The 25292-nt window shown below is 41.4% G+C and overlaps 2 protein-coding genes across 8 annotated transcripts in view; both read left to right on the top strand.

Moving 5' to 3' along the window:
- ABCG2 (ATP binding cassette subfamily G member 2 (JR blood group)) overlaps window positions 1-25292 on the top strand; it is a 128443-nt gene that overhangs the window by 35957 nt on the left and 67194 nt on the right. Inside the window, exon 1 of one of the 7 annotated variants that reach the window (XM_061419716.1) lies at window positions 19950-19968. The exons of 4 other annotated variants lie outside the window; for them this stretch is intronic. The gene's annotated coding sequence lies outside the window, so the exon portion shown is untranslated. Of the gene's footprint in view, window positions 1-19949; window positions 19969-20346; window positions 20426-20766; window positions 20873-25292 lie in introns of those variants that run through there. 2 more of the 7 variants (XM_061419723.1, XM_061419718.1) reach the window with 2 other exon arrangements.
- LOC133249383 (U2 small nuclear ribonucleoprotein A'-like) lies at window positions 14498-15487 on the top strand. The gene is given in 1 exon segment (XM_061419729.1): window positions 14498-15487. A coding segment is annotated over 1 exon segment (765 nt). The 5' UTR covers window positions 14498-14533; the 3' UTR covers window positions 15299-15487.

Here is a 25292-nt window from a genome sequence, read left to right on the forward strand (position 1 = left end):
GGCACAGCTGGATTTGAGGACAAACAAAAACACCAGGAGTCAGAAGTTCAGTTAAGGCAGGAGTACAAAAAAAATCAATGTTTCCTGATAAGACTAGGGATTTATTTGCTGGCTCATGATAAACAACAGGTTAAGCATCAAAGAAGAGTAAGGAAGAACTCTAAACTCTGTAGAAACCAGGCTTTAAAAATAGAAATTCACCTCAATGACTGTTGTAAATACTAACAAAGAAAAAGAATTCATGCTGATAAGGGAATTGTATTGTGTTCAGTATTTGAGGGTTAACTTTGTACATTTACCTCAAACTATGCCATGCCTCATTTGTATTTGTGATTTATGTATATTTCTTTTTGTTTACCTCTTTAAACTTATTCATTCATTTAACACTGAATTTATTGAGTACCTATTTAAAGCTAGAAACTAACCTTAAAAATTAATTCTCACTCTTATAAAGAAAATACATAAGTAGCAGTTATAAAATTATGGAGTAAGTACTCTAACATATTTTATAAGTAGGTATATTTTTGAGTATAAAAATACCATGAAAAAAAAGTTGTTTTTTTGGAAAGATCAATAAAGCTTTAACTATATTGACTAAGGAAAAACAGAAACCACTAAAAGCAGAAATGAAAGTGGGGTCATTACTATAAATTTTATAGAAATAAAAATAATATAAAAGGATACTATGAAGAATTGTTTGTCAACAAATTGGGTAACCTAGGTAAGGTGGACACATTGCTAGAAAAATACAATCTGCCAAAACCAACTCATGAAGAAATAGAAAATCTGAACAGACCTATAACTAGGAAGGAGATTGAATCAGTAATTAAAAACCTCCCGAACAAAGAAGAGTAATGGACAAAATGGCTTGACAGGTAGATTCTGCCAAATATTTAAATAACTAACTCTTCCAAAAAAACCTGAATCTTCCTAATTCATCTGTGAGATCAACAGCCCCCTGATACTAAAGCCACACAGAGACACTCTAGAGAAAACTAAATCACTATCCCTTGTGAATATAGATGCAAAAGTTCTCAATATAATACTCACAAGTTTAATTGAGCACCATATTAAATGGATTATATGCCATGACCAGGTAGGATTTAACCCTGGAATATGAGGATGGTTCAACATAGGAAAATCAATGTAATACACCATATTAACATAATGAAGGGAAGAAATTACATGATCATCTTAATTGATGCAGAAAAAGCATTTGACAAAATTCAGTACCTTTTATGATTAAAAAAAAAAAAAAAAGAAACCTCAAACTAGAAGTAGAAGGATACTTCCTTAACCTAAGGGCCATATATGAAAAACCCATAGCTAACATCTTACTCAATGGTGAAAGACAAAGCCTTTTCCCTAAAATTAGGAATGAGACAAAGATGCCTGCTTTTGTCACTTCTGTTCAGCAAAGGCTTCCCAGGTGGCTCAATGACAAAGAATCCACCTGCCAAGCGGGAGAAGTGGGTTCAATCCCTGGGTCCAATCCCTGGGTTGGGAAGATCCCCTGGAGAAGGAAATGGCAACCCACTCCAGTGTTCTTGCCTGGAGAATCCCAGGGACAGCAGAGCCTGGTGGGCTGCCGTCTATGGGGTCGCACAGAGTCGGACACGATTGAAGCGACTTAGCAGCAGCAGCAGCAGCAGCCAGTCTTTTTGCCTGGGAAATCCCATGAACAGATGTGAAATTTTTTTTTCACTGATTTTTTAAAACTTCTGAATCGTTTGAATCACTTGAAACGAGACGCATAATTCTTATATTAAAAGAGAATTTTTAAATAAATGAAGTTCCCAAAGGGTCAGTTAGCCAGTTTAACTTTCTATGTTAAGGATAGTTGTCAAAAAAGATACCCCACTAGATGAAGATTTCTCTTCCAACTCTGAAAATATGCTATTAACATCACACAAATCTTTTTTCAGTCTTGCAGTGGTTTCGAGTGAGAGCAGTGCATCCCCCGCCCCTCTCCGAGACGATGTTTAGAGATGTCTGCTACCCTTTTTGGTGGTCATATGTCTGAGGGTTGCTATTGGCATGTAGTGGTCATAGGCCAAGGAGGGAAAGCATACTGTAAAGTAAGCAAGTGTCATATTGAAGAAATCATTGCCAAATCTATTCTTAGGATGATTTTAGCTCTCAGGTTTAGTTCTTTTATCCGTCTCGTTAGTTTTCTGTCTGTAGTGTAAAGAAAGTTTCCATATTCATTCTTTTGCACATAGATTTAGTTTTCTCAACACCATTTTTTAAAATTGAAATATAATTGGTATACAATATTATTTAGTTTTAGGTGTACTATATAGTGACTTGACATTTGCATATATTATGAAATGATTGCCATGATAAGTCTAATAACCATCTCTCATTCAAAATTATTACAATATTGTTAACCATATATACTGTATATTACATCCCCATGGCTTATTTATTTTATAACCTGATATCTGTACCTGTCAGTCTCCTCCGTCTATTTCTTCCCCCACCCTCCATTCTGGCAACCACCCTTTGTTCTCTGAGTCTATGAGTCTTTTTTCATTTTTGTGTTTGTTTTTTAGATTACACATATACATGAGAATATACAGTATTTGTCTTTCTCCATCTAATTTATTTCACTTAGCATAACACCCTATAGATCCACTCATGTTGTTGCAAATGGCAAGTTTATTTTTATGACTGTGTAGTTTTCTACTGAATACATATACCACATCTTCTTTATCCATTCATCTTTTGATGGACACTTAGGTTGCTTCCATATCTTGGCAATTGTAAATATTGCTGCTGTGAACATTGGAGTTCATGAATTTTTTTGAATTAATGTTTTTGGTTTTCTTTGGCGGGGAGGGGTGAGTATACCCAGGAGTGGAATTATTGGGTCATAAAGTAGTTCTATTTTCAGTTTTTTGATAAACCTTTGTACTGTTTTCCACAGAAGCTGCACCAATTTACATTCTCACCAACAGTGTGCAAAGCAAAGCTTCCCTTTTCTCCACATTGGGTGATAATTTTTATCTGTCAATATTTTAAATATATCACTCCACCTTCTCTTGCTCTATAGTTTCTGCTGGGATAGCTTAATGGGGGTATCTTTGTAGGTTACTATCTTTTGTCCCCTGTGTGTGTGTTAGTCACTTGGTCGTATCTGACTCTGCAACCCCATGGACAGTAGCCACCAGGTTCCTCTGTCCATGGAATTCTCTAGGCAAGAATACTGGAGTGGGTTGCTGTTCACATTTCCAGGGGATCTTCCTGACCCCAGGGATTGAATCCAGGTCTCCTGCACTGCAGGCAGATTCTTCACCAACTGAGCCACCAGGGAATAGCTATCTTTAAAATTCTTTCTTTATTATTAAATTCTGTCTTGGAGAAGATTCTTTTGCATCAAGATAATTAGGTATTCTGTTAACTTGGTAGACTTGTATGTCCAGTTCCTTCCCCATCTTTGGGACATTCTCAGCTACTATTTCTTTAAATAAGCTTTCTGCTCCATTTTCTCTCTCTTCTCCTGGGATACCCATTTTCTTTATGTTGCCTTCTCTAATGGAGTTGGATAGAGTTTCTTCAATTTCTTAAGATCTTGGTTCTTTCTCCCCTTCTGCTTAAATCACTTCTAGATTTCTATCTCTGAGCTCACTAATTTTCTCTTCTTTGTGAGAAAATGGAATTTCCCAATACTTCTAATGCATTCTCCATCTCATTTATTGAGCTCTTTAGCTCAGCAGTTTGTTTGGTCCTTTTTTAAAGTTTCAATCTCTTTGGTAAAGTATTGGTTCATTCCTTACTTTTATTCCTAGGCTCACTAAACTGCCTTCTGAGCTTTCTCATGCCCGTTGAGTTTTTCATGATGGCTATTTTTAATTCTTTGTCATTTGGATCACAATCTTCCTTGACTTCAAGTTTGGTCATTTTCTTTTTGTGATACTGTGTGACTGGGTTTTTTCACAGTGTTTGATGAGTTGTTTCTCTGCTGGTGCATTTAAAGTAACAAGAAAGAAAAGAAAGAAAGAAAGAAAGTCGCTCAGTCGTGTCTGACTCTTTGTGACCCCATGGACTGTAGCCTACCAGGCTCTTCTGTCCATGGGATTTTCCAGGCAAGAATACTGAAGTGGGTTGCCATTTCCTTCTCCAGGAGATCTTCCCAACCCAGGGATTGAACCCTCGTCTCCCGCATTGTAGGCAGATGCTTTAACCTCTGGAAAGCCCCTGGTTAGAAGTAGCAAACCCCTTTCTAATTTAGATGAAGTTTTGTTTACTTAGATTCTAACAATTCAACAGATTGATAATTAGAGGTCTTTCTTCTGTTTTTTAGTAGATGGTGCTATAGCACAAGTTTTCAGTTTTTCTTGCTGAGCTGCCTCTGACAATATTTGAGAACTGGCACCTTCCACCCTTCACTGCCTTTGCCAGAGGTGTCACAGGTGCCCTCCGTGGTCCCTGCTTGTGCCTCTGGGCTCATTGGTGCCCTGCTGATGTTGGTGCCATTGCTGTCACTGTCATTGCTGCCAGGGGAACTGGGATGATGGGTGCCCCGCTGTGTCTGGGGTCACTTGGTTAGTCTCAGCAGGAGGGGTGGGTGGGAGAAGCTGGGGTCAGACAGGTGCCTCCACCACAGCTGGGGTTGTCAGGTTTGTAGGCACCACCATGGGCAGGGGGATGAGGGTCACGGGCACCACTATGGCTTGAAGGACTGGAGTCATGGGCCCTGCCACTACTGCTGCCTGGTTCTGCCATGACCAGGAAGCCATATACACTGCCTCCACGGCTGCTGCCTGGCTCTCTGGGACTGCAGGCTTAGCCATTTCAGAAGAGAAGCGGGGGTTGTAGGCACTGCCGCCACTGTTACCCTAGTTCCACCTCCTCTGTGTGTTCCAAACCACCCACCTTCAGGTATACAGATGTGTGGGTCTCTGCAGCATCCTGGTAGTTTGAGCAGAGGCAAGTTATGGATGTCTTACTAGTTGGAAATTGAGGGGGAGAAATAAAGCATCTTACACTGCCATGATGCTGATGTTCAGTTCAGTTCAGTCGCTCAGTCGTGTCCGACTCTTTGCGACCCCATGAATCACAGCACGCCAGGCCTCCTTGTCCATCACCAACTCCCGGAGTTCACCCAGACTCACGTCCATTGAGTCAGTGATGCCATCCAGCCATCTCATCCTCTGTCGTCCCCTTCTCCTCCTGCCCCCAATCCCTCCCAGCATCAGAGTCTTTTCCAATGAGTCAACTCTTTGCATGAGGTGGCCAAAGTACTGGAGTTTCAGCTTTAGCATCATTCCTTCCAAAGAAATCCCAGGGCTGATCTCCTTCAGAATGGACTGATTGGATCTCCTTGCAGTCCAAGGGACTCTCAAGAGTCTTCTCCAACACCACAGTTCAAAAGCATCAATTCTTTGGCGCTCAGCCTTCTTCACAGTCCAACTCTCACATCCATACATGACCACAGGAAAAACCATAGCCTTGACTAGACGGACCTTTGTTGGCAAAGTAATGTCTCTGCTTTTCAACATGCTATCTATGTTGGTCATAACTTTCCTTCCAAGGAGTAAGTGTCTTTTAATTTCATGGCTGCAGTCACCATCTGCAGTGATTTTGGAGCCCCCCAAAATAAAATCTGACACTGTTTCCACTGTTTCCCCATCTATTTCCCATGAAGTTACTCTCCAGCAATTTTTGAAATCAGAAAGTGTGAGAACTCCACTTTGTTCTTCATTTTCAAGATTACTTTGGGTATTTGGGATTCCTTGAGATTCATGTGAATTTTAGGATGGATTTTTCTATTTCTGCAAAAACACATTGGAATTTAGAGAGTAATTGCATTCTATCTGTGGATCATTTTGGGTAGTATTGTCATTTTAACAATCTTAAATCTCCAATCCATGAATACATGATGTCTTTCCATTTATTTATGTTTTCTTTAATTTATTGTAGCAATGTCTTATAGTTTACAGTGTACAAGTCTTTCACTTTGTTGGTTAAATTTATTTTTTTTCTTTTTGAAGCTATTATAAATGAAATTGTTTTCTTAATTTCCTTTTCAGATTGTTCATTGCTAGAGTATAGAAAATCCACTGATTTTTATGTATTGACTTTTTATGCTGAAGCTTTGATGAATTTATTAGCTCTAACAGTTTTTTTGTGTGAAATCTTTAGCATTTTCTTCATAAAAAATAATGTCACCTATTAACAGAAATCATTTTATTTCCTTCAAGTCTGGTCGCCTCTCCTTTTCTTGCCTAATTTGCTTTAGCTACAACTTCCAGTACCATGTTGAATATTGTTGTTGTAGTCGCTAAGTTTTGTCCAACTCTTTTGCAACCCTATGGACTATAGCCCATCAGGATCAATTGGCAGCCTACCTGCCAACGCAGGAGATGTGGGTTTGATCCCTGATCTGGGAAGATCCCACATGCCACAGAGTAACTAAGCCTATGTACCACAACCATTGAGCCCGTGCTCCAGAGCCTGGGAGCTGCAACTACTGAGCTCAGGTGCTTCAGTTATAGAAGCCCGTGTGCCACAGAGCCTGTGCTCTGCGACAAGAGAAGCTGCAGCAATGAGAAGTCCACGAACTGCAGCTAGAGAGTAGCCCCCACTTGCTACAACTAGAGGAAAAGACCAGGCATCAAGGAAGGCCCAGCACAGCCAAAAATAAATAAATTAATTAATTAAATTATTTTTTTTAAGTTGGTGAAAGATGAATATTTGAGATAAAATGAAAATTACTAAGATCCACATCTTCAGACATGAAAGAAAATATTTATGAAATAAAATTATTTGTTGTCTGAAATTTGTTTCAAAATAATCTGTGGGAAAGGGGGAGAAAAGAGGAGTATCAGTGAAATGAAAATTGACTACCAGTTGAGATTAGCATATAGTCATTCATCATACTGTTCTTTCTACTTGTGAAATGCTTGAAAATTTCTGTGTGTGTGTGTGTTAATCATTCAGTCATGTCCTACTCTTTGAGACTGTAGACTTCCAGGCTCCTCTGTCCATGGAATTCTCCAGGCAAGAATACTGGAGTTGGTAGCCATTCCCTTCTGCAGGGGATCTTCCCGGCCCAGGGATTGAACCTGGGTCTCCTACATTGCAGGCAGATTCTTTACTGTCTGAGCCACTACAGTGGTAAGAAAAAGTGAAAAAGATGACAGATACATTTGAGAATTTCTAGTTTCAGCAATATTGCAGAGTTAAGAGGCCCTGAAACTATTCAGCTACATAATATCTAAAAATGCTTGATAAAATATTAAAACCACTCTTATTTTTTAACTTAAACTTTTTATTTTCCATTGAGGTATAGCCAATTAACAATATAGTGATAGCTTCAGGTAAACAGTGAAAGGACTCAGCCATATATGTACATGTATCCATTCTCCCCCAAACTCCCTTCCCATCCAGGCTGCCACATAACACTGAGCAGAGTTCCATGTGTATATAGTAGGTCGTTGTTGAAAATATTGAAACCACTCTTAATTGATTGGATGATTCCCACTAAGATCAGAATGGAGTACAGACTAGGCAGGTAAACTAAATTTTAGAGCCTTGGATACTCTGAGGCCTACAGTATTCTTTATTGACACTCTGAACTGCATTGCACAGAGGGGACAGAAACAAAGCCTGAAGTCACGTAGAAGGGAAGCATAGTACTTACATCTAAGAGAGGCATACCCTCACAACGGGCAAACTCAAGGTGAACCATAAGAACACGTTTCCGTGTTGGACTGGGCTATGAATGGAAGTTAAAAAAAAAACCAACAACATTTTCTTTGAGAACTTTTTCTTCTGGCTAGATGTCACATAGTTTGGGACTCAGTCCACATATTTTGCCTGATCCAAAAACACAAGCCTATAATTTAAAGAGTAGCAGGTTAGGTACTATCCCCAGGTGCCTGAGAGAAGTAAAAATAGACTTTTCCAGATGAGCATACCCTCAAGCAGGCCTCAAAGAATTCCTGGAGACAGTCAACAAAAAGCTCATAGTAAAAAGTATAAACCAAAAATCAAGCAAGCCATAGACAGCAAACCCAGAACCATAGAGAGTTCAACTTTTATAATTAATTATCATAAGTAAACTAAAAAAATAAGTCTGCTTGAAATGCTTTTAGATTAAAAAAGGACTTTGAAAACATGAGCAAAAATAGGAGACTAATGATTAGGCCAATTTGAAGAAGAACAAAATATTACTCTTAGAAATTAAAAAAAAACTTACTGAAATCCCATCCAGGCTGCCACATAACACTGAGCAGAGTTCCTGGATTCAAATGGATAGTTAAAAGAAAGATTAATGGAAATAAAGAGCAACCCACCCCAGTATTCTTGCCTGGGAAAGCCCATGAACAGAGGAGCCTGGTGGGCTACAGTCCATGGGGTCTCAAAGAGTCGGACATGTACTTAGTTGTACTTTTTTTTTAAATTTTGGGATTAACATGATTTATTTCATTATCAGTCTTACAAATTACTGAGGTTGGGTAAGGCCGGGATTGTAGCTTGAATTTCACACTTTTGTTGAGGAACAGTCTGTTAGTGAACAGAAGACCGTGGAGGTGCCACAGTTCATCCAGCAGTGTTAGAGACCTTCTCAGAAGCAACAGGTGAGACCAGGCACATCACAGTCAGAGGTCCACACTCCAGTGGCTCTCAGGGTCCACTGCCTGCCCCCGCCCACCCTGCTTTATGGAGGCACAGAGGCCCCTAGAGGCCCCAGGGAGACATGATGGGCTGAGGGGCTTCACCATCAGGTGGTGTGTCTCTGCCTCAGCATTTCCATCCATACCACACATCACTTTCTCCCACTATCTACACTCTTATTTATTTTTAATACTAGTGTATTTTTTAAAATATACTTTTATTTGGCTGCGACGGTCCTAGTTGCAGCACATGGGATCTTCAGTCTTCATTGAGGCATGCAGGATATTTAGTGGTGGCATGTGGGATCTAGTTCCCCAATCAGGGATCAAACCTGGACCCCCTGCATTGGCATTGAGTTTTTGCACCACCAGGGAAGTCCCACTCCACCCTTTTATAAGTGGGCAGCCTCATCCCTGCCTGGGCTTCAAGCAGAGAGCCTGGTTCTGGTCCCCAACTTTTTGTCAGTGGAGTCCCCTTTATTGAGCCAAACTCCTTACCACCATTACCTGTTCCTGGACTCAAGACCTTCAACCCACAAGCTTGGTAATTCTCACCACTTTGGATTTCTTTCATGGAGATATTCATCTTGGTTTTGCAACTGCCTGGATTTTCTTGTTTTTCTTCTTTTATTTTGATCCATTGTGACTGAGCAGGATATTGAAGGGTGAACAAATTTATTTTACATTCTCTCTCCAAAGAAATCTTATAGCAGTTTTTGCATAATCCCACTATGCTTCAGTTTCATCTTCAAGATAAAAATTTTAACAGAACCCACCTAAAGGCATTGTTGTGAAGATCAAATGAGATTTAGAAAAAACTGCACAAAACCTAAAGGCACTTAGAACACTGCCTGGCAAGTACCAAGTACTCAATAAACATTAGCCACTACTATTGGTACTGGGGAAAGATTGAGGCTACCTTATATTTTCCAAATATACATAATTTTATTGTCTTTATTCAACCCCGTGACATAGGTATTATCACCCTTAATTTGAAGTAAAGAAATTGAGGCACCCAAGGGTCAAATAGCAAAAGCTGTAGAGGTGAGATGAACCTTGGGTACATCTAGACTGGCTGTTGACTTTGTTATAAAATAGAATAATTAATGTATATTTCTTGCTCTAATATGGGTGATGACATGGAGAAGACTAAAATCTCATTCTGGATGAAGTTATAAGCTTTGGCTCTGTTGACATCATCTGTTATAATAGATGGCATGACAGCCAGAAATGAAAAAAGTCTAAGGCATTATATAATGAATGATGTGTCATTTAATGCTCATTACACTTTAACTTCAGTTGCTCCCACGAATGAATTCTTGTCTCTACAGGCAATAAAATGTTATAGTAGTCAGTAAGGTATCATATGAAAAAGGTCAGTCTCAATAAACCTTTCTCCACTTTTACAACATTCAGGTCAGGGTGGATAAGCCCCTGAATTACATAAGATAAACTCACTTTTATTATTCAGTCAATAAATATTTATCAAGTATCTGTTGTGTTCAAGGCTCTGAGCAAGGCAACGTTTAGGAAATACACTGAGGTGGGAGACATACTTTCTACTTTCGTAATTCCCTTTAATGACCCACAAGACGTTCCAGCTTCTTTGTCTCTCCCATTCAATGTTTTATCTGTTACCAGGACTGTAAATTCTTCCTTTATGGTGTTTCTTTCCTCACAAATTTTTTTCCACCATAAAACTCTAGTTCAGTCTATTTTTTTCATTCCCAGACTGTTTACTGCTTTCCCACATCCGCCATCCATCCTATACGTAAACAGATTACTCTTCCTAAACACCACTTTGACAGTGTCATCCCTCTACACTAAATTTTCAATGGTTTCTCACTCTCAAGATAAATCTGCACTCTTGGTTTGGCCTTAGGGCCTCCACATTTGGCCCCAGAAGATTCTCTTACATTTTTGTTAGTATGTTTCTGAGAATACAGTGATTGAGCTACTTTTTGGTGAAGAGCTTCCATGAATAAATGCTGTATACGTGTTCTGCAATGATGAAACCTACTTAATCAACTTGTTTTAATCTAGCATCTCCTCATCTTTCTTTTCCCCATATCACGTGTTCATAAAGTCTTTTGTTTAAGTAAACTTTTAAATTGCAGTATAACATACATACAGAAAAAGCAAAGAAAATCTTAAGTAAACGATTTGGTGTATATTTAAAAAGTGAACATACCTGTATATCTGCCACCCTAACCTCTTTCTCTATCTCTCTGTCTATATATATGTGTATATATATTTTTATATTTGTTTATTCTCAATATCCCAGAAGTTTCCATTATGTTCTACCCTAGTTATTGTCCCCTCCAAAGATAACTACTCATCTCACTTTTATCACTATATATGAGTTTTGTTTATTTGGTTTTTTATTTTTTTGGCTTGTTTATTTTTATTGAAATATAATTGACATATAACAAATACACATACAAATATATATATGCATACATTTGATCTGAGTAACAGATATACAAGTGTGTTTACTTTGTAAATATACATCAAGCTGTTTACTTAGATTTTCTGTACATTTTCTATATGTGTATTATACTTCAATTAAAAAGTTTAAAGACTTTATAGATATGTGAAATTTAGTTTGGTGAACTGTCAACGTTTAAACTTTCAGTCTATTTTTCAAGGACAAATGTTACATCTTCTGCCCCACTTTCTAACTCTGCAGATTAATTATCTGTACCTAATTATATACATTTTCCCCTCTACTATGCTTATTTTTTAGGGCTTGACTACCTCTGTGAACTTTACAACCAAATGAATTATTTGGTCTCTTGTCTGCTACATAAAAAAAATTATTAGAATCAAGGTGATCTGGCTTCACATCTGGCCTCAACACCTCCACCACACCCTGCTCTCTCACCACTCCCCTTTCCCCCCCATTATGCTGTCTCTCTGTATTAATGCCAGCCTCTTTTCTCCATACCCATAAAAAACATTGATAATTGGTTTTTTGATATTTCTCTTCTTTCCAAGATGGTCACTACCTTGGCAGAGTCTGTGTTTATTTAGATGACCAAGCCATCACCCTAGCTTTTGTGTTCTTTGATCTCAACGTAACCTTCAGTGTAGGCAGAATTCTAAAAATCCCCATCTGGGAACTGCTCTGAGGAATTCTGAAGTTGTGACTGAAGTTCCAAATGAATTCACCCCAAAATAGTGAAATTATCTAGATGGGCCTGATGTAATCACACAAGCCCTTTAAAAAGAGGGATATAAAATCCGAGAGAAGTTTGAGGATGTACTTTGAGATGAGGAGTCACATGAAAAGGAATGTGGGCAGCCTGAAGAAGATGGTTGACTGTCAGCAAGGAAACACAGACCTCAGTCCTAAAACTACAAAGAATTGGATTCTGCCAACAATTGGTCCTTAGCAGATTCTTCAGATGGAAGTCTTCGGATAAGAATCCAGCTGACCGACTGGATTGAATGCATGATAGCCTAAGCAGAGCCCAGCCTAGCCCACCTAGATTCCTGACCTCCAGTGAAATAATAAATGAGTATTGCTTTAAGATGCTAAACCGATGCCAAGTTCTTACTCAGCACTAGAAGACAGATATACCTTTCTTCCATTTCCGTAATTCAACTGTCATGTTCAAATCATGGGACCTTGTCAAGCCTGGATTGCTAATATTATATTATATGCTAATATTATTGCTAATAATATAATATTATTATATTCAGTGACTTCACCCTCTGGTTTCAGCTCTTTAGCCTCCAAGTGACCCTAATTTAGGTCCCCTCACCACCTCTGTCTTCCTGCCTTCACTTTTCTGTGATGAATCACTTAACCTGCTCAAACTCTTGCTCCATTTTTCTGTTGCCTTACCCACCTAGCAAAACCACATCCTCAAATTTATTCAGCCTTCTAACCTGCTCTAGCTTTACTTCTCTGTGATTGGGAAAGCCATGTCCATTTGTAACTCTGATGTCACCACATTTATAGAATCCAGTCTTAGGGGTCTTGGTGCTCGGCAATCTCTCTTTAGGTCCCTTGGAAGAAAAACTTTTTGTCTACAATTTAGGTCTAGTGGTGGGGGGGGGGGGATGAGCTGAAAGTTAATTGACAACAGATTAAAGGAAAAAAGATAAGGTCCTGGGGTTTATAGACCAGTTTAATAGGGGAAAGTGGGATGGGGAGAAAGGGATTCTATGGGAAAACAAAGGACTTTTAAGAAAGACAAGTAGGCGTTTAGGGAAAGAAGCAAAGATATTTCTTTCAATTTTCTCTCTTTTCCCTAATTAAAACATTTATCTACACATCTTGACTCCCTTCCCTTTGGTCACAACTTAAAAAATATATAATATTTGCTTTTCTTTTCTAATTCCTCTGAATTCTAGATCCATTCTGTTTTCTAAGTTACCTGATTAACCACCTTTTCCTCTTTATGGCTTGTCTTCCTGGCATGCACACCTATTCTGGCCTAATTTAAACCAAACAAGAAATATTTTCTCAGAGCCCCAAGATAGGCTTTAGATATACTGCTTTCTCTCACCTTTCTTTTATAGTGAGACTTTTGGAAAGTGTTGTTTATACCCTGTTTCTATTTAGAGACTAACTGTTCTCTCACTGAATTGATCGAAGGCCCCTGGTAGCTGATAAGCAGAGCCATGGTGGGGGTCATGGTGCATACAGCCTCTTGCACTGGTTTTTATTTGCTTCAACTTAAGTAGTAGTGAAAATAAATATACTGGAAGCCAATACAGATATTATATTCCCAAATGCCCCCAGGGCTATAATAAGCCCTGCCTGACACCTGACATCTCACACGCTAGTAAAGTAATGCTCAAAATTCTCCAAGCCAGGCTTCAACAATACGTCAACTGTGAACTTCCAGATGTTCAAGCTAGTTTTAGAAAAGGCAGAGAAACCAGAGATCAAATTGCCCAACATCCATCGGATCATCGAAAAAGCAAGAGAGTTCCAGAAAAACTGCTGCTGCTGCTGCTGCTGCTGCTGCTGCTAAGTCGCTTCAGTCGTGTCCGACTCTGTGCGACCCCATAGACGGCAGCCCACCAGGCTCCGCCGTCCCTGGGATTCTCCAGGTGAGAACACTGGAGTGGGTTGCCATTTCCTTCTCCAATGCATGAAAGTGAAAAGTGAAAGTGAAGTCGCTCAGTTGTGTCCAACTCTTCGCGATCCCATTGACTGCAGCCTGCCAGGCTCCTCTGTCCCTGGGATTTTCCAGGCAAGAGTACTGGAGTGGGTTGCCATTGCCTTCTCTGAGAAAAACATCTACTTCTGCTTTATTGACTATGCCAAAGCCTTTGACTGTGTGGATCACAACAGACTGTGGAAAATTCTGAAAGAGATGGGAATACCAGACCACCTGACCTGCCTCTTGAGAAATCTGTATGCAGGTCAGGAAGCAACAGTTAGAACTGGACATGGAACAACAGACTGGTTCCAAATAGGAAAAGGAGTATGTCAAGACTGTATATTGTCACCCTGCTTATTTAACTTATATGCAGAGTACATCATGAGAAATGCTGGGCTGGATGAAGCACAAGCTGAAATCAGGATTGCTGGGAGAAATATCAATAACCTCAGATATGCAGATGACACCACCCTTATGGCAGAAAGTGAAGAACTAAAGAGCCTCTTAATGAAAGTGAAGGAGGAGAGTGAAAAAGATGGCTTAAAGCTCAGCATTCAGAAAATTAAGATCATGGCATCCAGTCCCATCACTTCATGGTGAATAGATGGGGAAACAGTGGAAACAGCGGCAGACTTTATTTTTTGTGGGCTCCAAAATCACTGCAGATGGTGACTGCAGCCATGAAATTAAAAGATGCTTACTCCTTGGAAGAAATGTTATGACCAACCTAGACTGTGTATTAAAAAGCAGAGACATAAGCAGGAGGAGCGGCGGGCAAGAGGCTGCAGGATGGTGAAGCTGACGGCGGAGCTGATCGAGCAGGCGGCGCAGTACACTAACGCGGTGCGGGACCGAGAGCTGGACCTGCGGGGGTATAAAATTCCTGTCATTGAAAATCTCGGTGCCACCTTAGACCAATTTGATGCCATTGATTTTTCCAACAATGAAATCAGGAAACTGGATGGTTTTCCTTTGTTGAGAAGACTAAAAACATTATTAGTGAACAACAATAGAATATGCCGTATAGGTGAGGGGCTTGATCAGGCTCTGCCTTGTCTGACAGAACTCATTCTCACCAATAACAGTCTTGTGGAACTGGGTGATCTGGACCCTCTGGCATCTCTCAAGTCACTGACTTATCTGAGTATTCTAAGGAACCCTGTAACCAATAAGAAGCATTACAGACTCTATGTGATTTATAAAGTTCCACAAGTCAGAGTACTGGATTTCCAAAAAGTGAAACTAAAAGACCATCAGGAAGCAGAGAAAATGTTCAAGGGCAAACAGGGTGCATAACTTGCAAAGGATATTGCCAGGAGCAAAACTTTCAATCCAGGTGCTGGTTTGCCGACTGACAAAAAGAAAGGTGGGCCATCCCCAGGGGACGTGGAAGCCATCAAGAATGCTATAGCAAATGCGTCAACTTTGGCTGAAGTGGAGCGGCTGAAGGGCTTGCTGCAGTCCGGTCAGACACCTGGCAGAGAACGCAGAGCAGGCCCCACTGATGATGGTGAAGAGGAGATGGAAGAAGACACCGTTGCAAATGGGTCCTGAGCAGGGCGGCCTCAGCACCTCAGGACGTGTAACAGTCCACCTCGGACAGGTCCTGCCTTGTGTCAGCAAAGTAGAGTTCATCAACATTGTTGAAACGCTCAAAACTGCTGCTTGTAATTTTGTAATACAGATTTTGAAATCTAAAACCCAGTTTTCTACCAGTAGTACAAATAAAGGACACTCGCTATGCTGCGGGTTGTGCGTCACTGGGGCGTGTGCAGTGAGGTATGGATATGGAGAGTTGGAAATGCAGCAGGGCGGCTCTGTGGGCAGGCTTCACAGTCCTCTTGAAATGTTTAGATTTTTAAATTCATAATAAAACTTAGATTATCTGTGTGCTGCTACTGGTTGTTAGAATTTGCGATATGGGCTGCATTTTTTTCTTCATGAAGGCTCACAAACATCATTAAAGACAGCCAGGCCCCAGGGCTTTGCAAGAAAAAAAAAAAAGCAGAGACATCACTTTGCCAACAAAGATCCGTCTATTTTCCAGTAGTCATGTATAGATGTGAGAGTTATTTTCTTTATAGAAAGCTGAGTGCTTAAGAATTGATGCTTTTGAACTGTGGTGTTGGAGAAGACTCTTGAGAGTCCCTTGGACTTCAAGGAGATCCAACCAGTCCATCCTAAAGGAAATCAGTCCTGAATGTTCATTGGAAGGACTGATGTTGAAGCTGAAACTCCAATACCTTGGCTACCTGATGTGAAGAACTGACTCATTTGAGAAGACCCTGATGCTGGGAAAGATTGAAGGTGGGAGGAGAAGGGGATGACAGAGGATGATATGGTTGGATGGCATCACTGACTCAATGGATATGAATTTGAGTAAATTCCAGGAGTTGGTGGTAGACAGGGAGGCCTGGTGTGTTGCAGTCCATGGGGTAATTAAGAGTCGGACAGGACTGAGCGACTGAACTGAGCTGACACCTGAATTTGCTAAGGGGGAATTGTGTTCACCACTTAGAGAACACATAAGGAATGGGCCAAGTCCTTATCACTTCCTTGCAATTGGTAGCCAGGCAAGCAGACAGAGAGAGCTCAAGGGGGCTGGGAGAGGTTTGGAGGATATTAAGAATTCTATGAGAAGGATGAAGAGAGCTTCTAATAGGTCCATATAAGAGCTTTGATAATAGGGTTGCCTGATTGATGGCATTATAGGCCCAGGAAGCTTGTTCCTTTAATGAGAAGACTTTGTTTTTGATTTTTACTTTCTTGCCATTCTGTATAATAAATCATACCCTTTATACTTTGTCAACATTAAGTTAATTTATTAACTTTATTAATAAAGTTTATCAACATTACATTTACCAACATTAAGTTGATATCAACTCATCTGTTGCTGACATTCCATCAAGCACTGATACCCCTGTGAAAGCCATACAAGCAAACACCCTTCACTGGTGTGATGATTGGAAAGGAGTATTAGGCTCCCTCCTTGCCCCCACTGCAAAATCTTCCAGTTATTTTTAGAGTTTTCAAAAGGGTGGCTCAAGTGATTTTATGAATAAGACCACTGGCTTCCTTCCTGAAGGCATTTTTTCTGAAACATCTAGCTATGCCTATGTGCACTGCCTACAGAAACGCATGGTGATACCTAGGCCCTTCTAGTGCTCATTTAAGATCGCCAATGATACCACTCTAATGGCCAAAAGCAAAGAGGAATTAAAGAGCCTCTTGATGAAGGTGAAAGAGGAGAGTGAAAAAGCTGGCTTAAAATTTAAAATTCAAAAAACTAAGATCATGGTATCCAGTACCATTACTTCGTGGCAAATAGATTGGGAAAAAATGTAAACCGTGACAGATTTTATTTTCTTGGGCTCCAAAACCATTGTGAATGGTGACTGCAGCCATGAAATTAAAAGAAATGTGCTCCTTGGAAGAAAAGCTATGACAAACCTGGACAGCATATTAAAAAGCAGAGATATCACTTTGTGAACAAAGGTCCATATAGTCAAAGCTATGGTTTTTCCAATAGTCTGATGCTGGGAAAGATTGAGGGCAGGAGGAGAAGGGGGAGACAGAGGATGAGATGGCTGGATGGCAGCACCGACTGAGACATGAGTTTGGGCAAACTCCAGGAGATAGTGAAAGACTGGGAAGCCTGATGTGCTGTAGTTGCATAGGGATGCAAGGAGTCAGATACGGCTTAGCTACTGAACAACAATGATATGTGTATCAAAGGTGTGAACTCCAGTTGACCTCATAGCTTTCAGTTGGGAAATCCTGACTTTGATAAGTCTATGATTTGACTGTAAGGCATGTAAAACATGACTATGACTTCAAGGGCAGAGGCAAATGGGACTGAGCACAAAGCACTCTTAAATTGTTGGGAGACTGAATCTGGGACCAACTTTTTGTGGGAAATTTAGCTATATGTATTAAAAACTTTTAAATGAGCATACCTTTTGCCTCAGCAATTCCCTGTCTGGAATTTACCTGAGTGTGTGTGTAATGACAGAGCTTATAAAGATATTTTGTGAATAATAGGAAGATTGGTTAAAGTACATAACAAACACTGAATACCATGTGCCCATTAAATATAAAGTTGTAGAAAGATTTTGAATGACAGGGAACCATGTTGCAAAATAGCAGTTTTACAAAATATTAATAGTAATAGCTACCATCTAGTGTGTGTGCGCGCTCAGTTGTGTCTGACTCTCCACAAAGCCTACCAGGCTTCTCTGTTCATAGAATTTTCTAGGCAAGAGTACTGGCATGGGTTCCTGTTTCCTACTCCAGGGGAGCTTGCTGAACCAGGGATTGAACCTTGGTCTCTTGCCTCTCCTGCATTCAGTTCAGTCGCTCAGTCGTGTCCGACTCTTTGCAACCCCATGGACTGCAGCACTCCAGGCCTCCCTGTCCATCACCAACTCCCGGAGTTTACTCAAACTTATGTCCATTGAGTTGGTGATGCCATCCAACCATCCCATCCTCTGTCGTCCCCTTCTCCTCCCACCTTCAATCTTTCCCAGCAACAGGGTCTTTTCAAACGAGTCAGCTCTTCGTATTAGGTGGCCGAAGTATTGGAGTTTCAGCTTCAACATCAGTCCTTCCAATGAACACTCAGGACTGATTTCCTTTAGGATGGACTCCGGCATTGGCCAGCAGATTCTTTATCACTGAGCTACCTAGGAAGCCCCAGCATCTATTAAGTGCTATCTAATGACATTACATACATTATCAGTGCTTTATACACATTGTCTCATTTAATGTAACTATCCTGAGAGACCCTTTCCCCTGATTACCGATAACTACTTAAAGGCTAAGGAACTAGTTCAGGTCTCCAGGGTTTGAGAGAGCCAGAATTCAGACACAGACTATCTGACTCCAGAGATAATGATGTCCATCCCCGTACTTTGTATACAAGCCCATTTTTGTTTTTTAAGAAAATATGTATGCAGAGAAAGAGACTAAAAGCAGATGGTATGTGGCTGGTGGGTATAGATGATTTTCATCTATTTCTTGATATGTCATAAGAGAGGGACAAAAAGCTTAGTTACATGGAAATGAAAAAGTGTTAGATTAAGAACACATCTAGGGACTTCCCTAATTGTTTAGTGGTTAAGACTCCGTGCTCCCACTGCAGGAAGCATTGGTTTGATCCCTGCCCGGAGCTAAGATCTTCATTGGCTGAAATAGTGGGTACTGTGGGGTCAAAGAAAAAAGAGAACACATTCAGTAGTTGTCCCAATAACCAGGCACTATAAATACTGGGCAGTTATTCTGTTCAAAGAGGGTGAGCAGAGGGCAGTGGTCTGAGAAACTGAGTCACCCATTTATCCTCCTAACTTTTGACCTTGTGCAAGATGGCCTCATTTGGACCAGGTGGGTCATCTTAAAATTAGGAAGGTAGTCTTTAGGTTCCTCCCTCCCTAATATTCTATTACCTAAAATACCCAAACACTAAATGAGAAAACAGTGCATTTGAAAATAGTTGGTTTTGTTCAGTCACTAAGTCGTGTCTGACTCTTTCTGACTCCATGGACTATAGCCAGCCAGGCTCCTCTGTCCATGGGATTCTCCAGCAAGAAGACTGAGTGGGTTGCTATTTCCTTCACCAGGGGCTCTTTCTGACCCAGGGATCAAACCTGTGCCTCCTGCTTGCAGGTGGATTCTTTACTACTAAGAGCAGCAGCAGCAGCAGGCAAATTCTTTACCACTGAGCCACCTGTGAAGCTTAGCCCAAAGTAAAATGTTAACTTAAAACTTAAAACGACTCATTTCTATAATGCAATGCAATTATGAAATGCTGGCTTCAATCTTAAATTTTCGAACAGAATTTGATGGCAATGATCCACTTGAGAAAGCATTAGGAAGAGGTTATGAACTCTTTTCCTGAATCTGCACACTCTTACAGCTTTTCTACACGATCGGAGTATTGAATAGATGCATGTATCACAGGATTGTGAGGAACATATTTAAACTATTCATTGAATATTTTCATTCAAAAAGTTTTGTTTCCCCCTCCGGACGCCCTTAGATTCAGTTCCTGATTTTATTGGCCCTGGGAAGCAGGGACCTTATTTCTCAGAAGCTCATTCATTAGAGACCGCCTACTTGCCCCGGGGGTGGACAATGTGTGTGACAGGAAAAAACCTCGGTGCCAGGGTCCCCGGGTATTTAGGGGTGTGGGACACTGGCAGTGGCCAAATCCGCCCAGGTCAGACCAGGTATTGATCCCCCCGGGTAGCATTTTGTGGTTGGTCTCCAGGGGTACTCCCCACTGTCTATTTCATACCAGCCCGGGAAGCAGGATTTGTAGCGTTGTCGCCGCAAGCCCAGGGATATAGTCATTTCCCTGACCTCTTCCCGGCGGCCGGGTGACGGTCAGGTCCAGTACCTGGCTGGGTCCTCTAATGACACTTGCGTGCTCTCAGCCCAGACGCCGGGCGCTTATCGCAGCCAGGCAGGCAGCGCCACGCCTTTCACGGGCCCTCGGGCATCGACCCTGAGGGAACAGGGGCGTGAGGGTGGGGCCGCTGCCGGGCGCTGTCCCGGTCAGCAGTCTAAAGCTTGCGAAGTGAGGCTGAAGTCGGTGCTGCCTGCGCTCGCTCGTCGGCCCTCGACCGCCCGCTCGCCGCCCGCTCTCTCCGACGTGACGGTAACCCGGGGCCAGTGCCTTCCCAGGTCAGCCGCTGCGCCGGTGAGTGCGGGGTGCTAGGGGGGTGCGTGGGCGCGGTGGGTGGGCTGCCGCCGGGGGTCGTGGGCGTCTGTCGGGGAAAGTCGCCCCCGGCCGGGCTTTGCCTCCAGCGCGGGCTGTGTCCTGAATCCCACGCCGTTACCGGGCGAATCCCGAGCGAGCGAGACGCTAGAGGGAGTTTCCGGCGGTCTGATAGGGACTGGGGAGACGCTGGAAGGAGGAAAGGAGCCAGAGAGTTTTTTGTAAAAGCTTTTCACCATTTAGGAAGCACTGTACGGATGCCTGAAGTCATTGTTAAGTAGGAGATGCTTCCGTAGGGTATATTTGGAAGGTCCAGCTGACTCAGCGTTTTATATAAATGATTGTTAGTGCTCTGCCTCTGAGCACAACAGCTCCTGAGATTGAAGCCCTCGGTTAAAACTGAACCGCTAACTGTGAGTAAATTGTGAAAACCGTTTGGAATATGTGGCATAAAAGGTCCGTGGCTATTGTGTGTGCATTTGGTAGGCAATAGAAAACTGTACAATTGAAATGACTAGGTTTTAATTATTCCCTCTCAGTTTTATTTGAAAGTGAGTATGAAACAGACTGAAAATTTAGACTCCCCTAAATTTGGACCTCCACCCCGCCTCCAGAAAACAGCTCCTTGGTGCAACCGATTTCGTGTCTGGTAGCATGGGGTCACACAGAGTCGGACACAACTGAAGCGACTTAGCAGCAGCAGCAGCAGTGTGTGTTAGCCAGTTGGTAAAACTCTTCCCTTTCCCCAAATGTATGATATTGGATAGATAAAAAGTTATTGAATATGGAGGTAGCAGAGAAACTTGTTAATATTGGTACCTTTAAAGGGATTAACCGATATATTCTATGCCCATTTCTTCTCCCTGGGACATAAAGTTTGTCCACAACTTTGGTTGGTGTGCTAAAGCATTATTGAGCTGCCTTTTGTAATTTTTCTGTGGATAGTTGACTCAATGATTAACTTCAAAAAATTAACCAGCTTATTAAAAATACTTGTTAAAAATGCTACTAAAGTTAGAATACAGAAAAATACATAACCAAAAAAGTTAGATTGTAAATCTAGCAAACAGTTAAAAAAAATACCCATAATGTTGCTTTGTTTCATTTTCTCACTCAGTGGTAGAAATATAAAAGCTCATTCCACTTTCAGGAAAAAAAAACAGATTTATAGTAACAAATGTTCATTGGTCATCTTTGTTCTGGACCCTGAACATTTAGCTAGAGCCCCCTGAGGTGCTGTTGCATCAAAATGATATTAAAATACACTTACCAAAATCAATTTCTACATTTATTTGTGTTAAGTGTTCATGAGCTTTTGAGGCAAGCCTAAGTATTACAAATGGAAAGAGAAATGCACCAAGAAAAGAGTCACTGTGGGGGAGTACATTTGAATGTATGTAGACAGCAAATTAAAGTTCTATCTTGGAAGCTAGAATAAAAATGGACCAATCAGTCACACAATTCAGTGAGGACAAAGGCAGGAAATATACATGAGCTCCTTAGAGAAGCTTTTCCTGGCACCTACTTCTGAGAGAAATGTCTAATATCACAGAAGGCTGCAGATGAGACTGAAGTATAGCGGTGGAAGAGTCTCCTGGGTGCCCACCCATAGTACACGCGGTCGTGCATTTTCTAGGACTGCTTGCTGTAGTTGTCATTCTCCTTACCATAAGTATTATGAGAAACACTCGTAGGATGCTAAGCCTCTATGGTCCCACATGCTGTGGTTTGATAGTTTGGGAATAAATCTGGATTTTATAGAGGGGTAGGTAGACCTCATGTTTTCAGATACTGTTTCTCTCAGGCATTTCTGACAGAAGTTTGGTGTCAGTTGAAGGTTATATCAAGTGAGAAGTTTTATTCTATGTTGCTTACTGGGGTTAGAGGTTAATGTTGAGGCTCTTTTAGTGAAACTTAAAGAACCTGAATGATCATCCTTGATACAGGGTATATAGGTCTGTGCTATGCTGTGCTTAGTCGCTCAGTTGTGTCTGACTCTTTGCGACCTCATGGACTGTAGGCTGCCAGGCTCTTCTGTCCTTGGAGATTCTTCAGGCAAGAATACCTGAGTGGGTTTCCATGCCCTCCTCCAGGGGGTCTTCCCAACCCAGGATCAAACCAATGTCTCCCTCTTTGCAGTTGGATTCTTTACCGTCTGAACCACCAGAGAAGCCCAAGAATACCGGAGTGGGTAACCTATCCCTTCTCTGGGAACCCTATTCTGACCCAGGAATCAACCAGGGTCTCCTGCATTGCAGGTGGATTCTTTACCAGCTGAGCTACCAGGGAAGCCCGTATAGGTCTACAGTAAGCTAAAGTTTATCCTTTTAAAAAATCAGTTCTGAGTTCAGAATGTGAACCAATAATGATGGAGTATCTAGATGAATTTGGCTTTATAGTTTTTTTTTTCCCCCAACATTAGTTTATGAGATCTAATTCACATATCATACAGTTCATGCCTATTTAAAGTGTACAGTCTCTGCAGTCTTCACATTTTCATCATTCTCGCCCCTAAAAACCAGTTAACACTCACTCCTCCTTCTCACCATAATCCCTTAATCTCTGTAGTTTTTTGGAAACCAGTGTTCTGCTTCACAAGGAGACCATTAGAAAGTGGACATCTAATTTTTGAGCCACATACTTAGCTTGTTTATAGAAATAAGTAAAATATTCAGAGAATCGTAACAATGAAAGTTAGTGGTATTCTGTTGTTTAAAATGAGGTGGGTGGGTGTGGGTGAAGCAGAAGTGCTGCCCACATCCCAATTCCAGTGAAGAAGTTTTGTTTTTGGCAAGAAGGGTAGAATGAAATCTTAAAACTCCATTGAAAATGCTGATTACTAGCTCAGTCCCTTTGCAGCTGAAAAGGCCTGTTACTCTTTAGAGCAATGGTTGGCTGGGAATTACTGCTTAGATGGAGGTAGCAGTAGGTAGTTCTCTGTCATTTAACAGGATTTAAGTTCTTACCTGGAAGCATAAAAACAAAAGTCTCTAGAAAGCAGCAAGCCCTGTTAGCTCCCTCTGAAAACACTTGAGCTGAGTGTCTTACAAGGAAAAAGGAAAGATTGCCTGAGGGGTACCCAAACTTCAGATGTTTTGCACAGGAGACCTGTCTCTTCTCTTCTGGTCCTGCTGCATGGGCAGTTCTACGCTGACCACACCCTGACTTCACCCTGAAGTGAAGTGAAGTGAAGTGAAGTGAAGTCACTCAGTTGTGTCTGACTCTTTGTGACCCCACGGACTGTAGCCTATCAGGTTCCTCCCTCCATGGGATTCTCCAGGCAAGAGTACTGGAGTGGGTTGCCATTTCCTTCTCCAGGGGATCTTCCCAACCCAGGGATTGAACCCGGGTCTCCCGCATTCCAGGCAGATGCTTTAACCTCTGAGCCACCAGGGAAGCCCTGGACTTCACCCTAGAGGAGTGAAAAGAAGGGATGCAAAAGGTACAGGGACCACAGGATCCTTAGAAAGGGAAAATAAAGTATTTCATTTTACAACTTTTCCTCCACCATCCCATATTATTTTGGAATGCCATATGAGAGTTGGACCATAAAGAAGGATGAGTGCTGAAGAATTGATGCTTTCAAACTGTGGTGTTGGAGAAGACTCTTGAGAGTCCCTTGGACTGCAAGGAGATCAAACCAGTCAGTCCTAAAGGAAATCAACCCTGCATGTTCATTGGAAGGACTGATGCCGAAGCTGAAGTTCCAATTCTTTGGCCACCTGATGTGAAGAACCGACTCACTGGAAAAAACCCTGATGCTGGGAAAGATTGAAGGCAGCAGGAGAAGGGGACGACAGAGGATTCGATGGTTGGATGGCATCACCATCTCGATGGACAAGAGTTTAAGCAAGCTCTGGGAGTTGGTGATGGACAAGGAAGACTGATGTGCTACAGTCCATTGGATCACAAAGAGTCAGACATGACTGAGCAACTGAACAGAATTGAAATTAAAATTTTGAGAAGCTGAAGCAGTAGCTATATTTTCCATCCACATTTTTCTCCAGTACTTTGGCCACCTGATGTGAAGAACGAACTCATTGGAAAAGACCCTGATGCTGGGAAAGATTGAGGGCAGGAGGAGAAGGGGGTGACAGATGAGATGGCTGGATGGCATCATCGATTCAGTGAATGTGAGTTTGAGCAAGTTCTTGGAGACAGTGAAGGACCAGGAAGCCTGGTGGGTTGCAGCCCATGGGGTCACAAAGACTTGGACATGACTGTGACTGAACAGCAACAACAAAGATAAGATGAGCAGGTCTTCAGAATTAATAAACGGAAATGGCCATTAACTGGTGAATGCTTGCTGTCTGCAGGTGGTTTTTATATTTATTCTCATTTTTTGGTCACACCAAGCCTTTCAGGGATGTATTGGAGTTTCGTACTTACAGAGGAGGAAGCAGAGAATTGTACAGGGTTATTTATTGCTGGGACAAAGTACTTTATTAAAGATCACCAACCCTTTCTTTTTTTTTTTTAAAACAGCCTGGTCATTTGTTTCACATTTTCTTTCCATGTTCACAGAGCAGCTCAGTTCATTGTAAAGGCATGCAGGGACAGTGAAAAGAACCTGTGAGAGCAGGGAGGCCCAGACCTACCTAACTTGGGTCTAGTCACTGTGCCATGAAATCTCTTCATCTTTGTGGACCAGTTTCTTCGTGGGACTAAAGAATATAGGAATTTGAGCAAGAGAGGTCTGATTTTATTTAAGGAGTCCAGAAGTAGAATATGAGTTAGTAGAAATTGCCAGAATAGTAGTGTTAGGTATGCTGAGAATTCTTAGTATTCTTACCTGATCCTACAATAAAGGATTCTGCAAACCATCTACTTTGA

The sequence above is a fragment of the Bos javanicus genome, chromosome 6 (assembly GCF_032452875.1).
Source record: "Bos javanicus breed banteng chromosome 6, ARS-OSU_banteng_1.0, whole genome shotgun sequence".
Taxonomy (NCBI): Eukaryota; Metazoa; Chordata; class Mammalia; order Artiodactyla; family Bovidae; genus Bos; species Bos javanicus.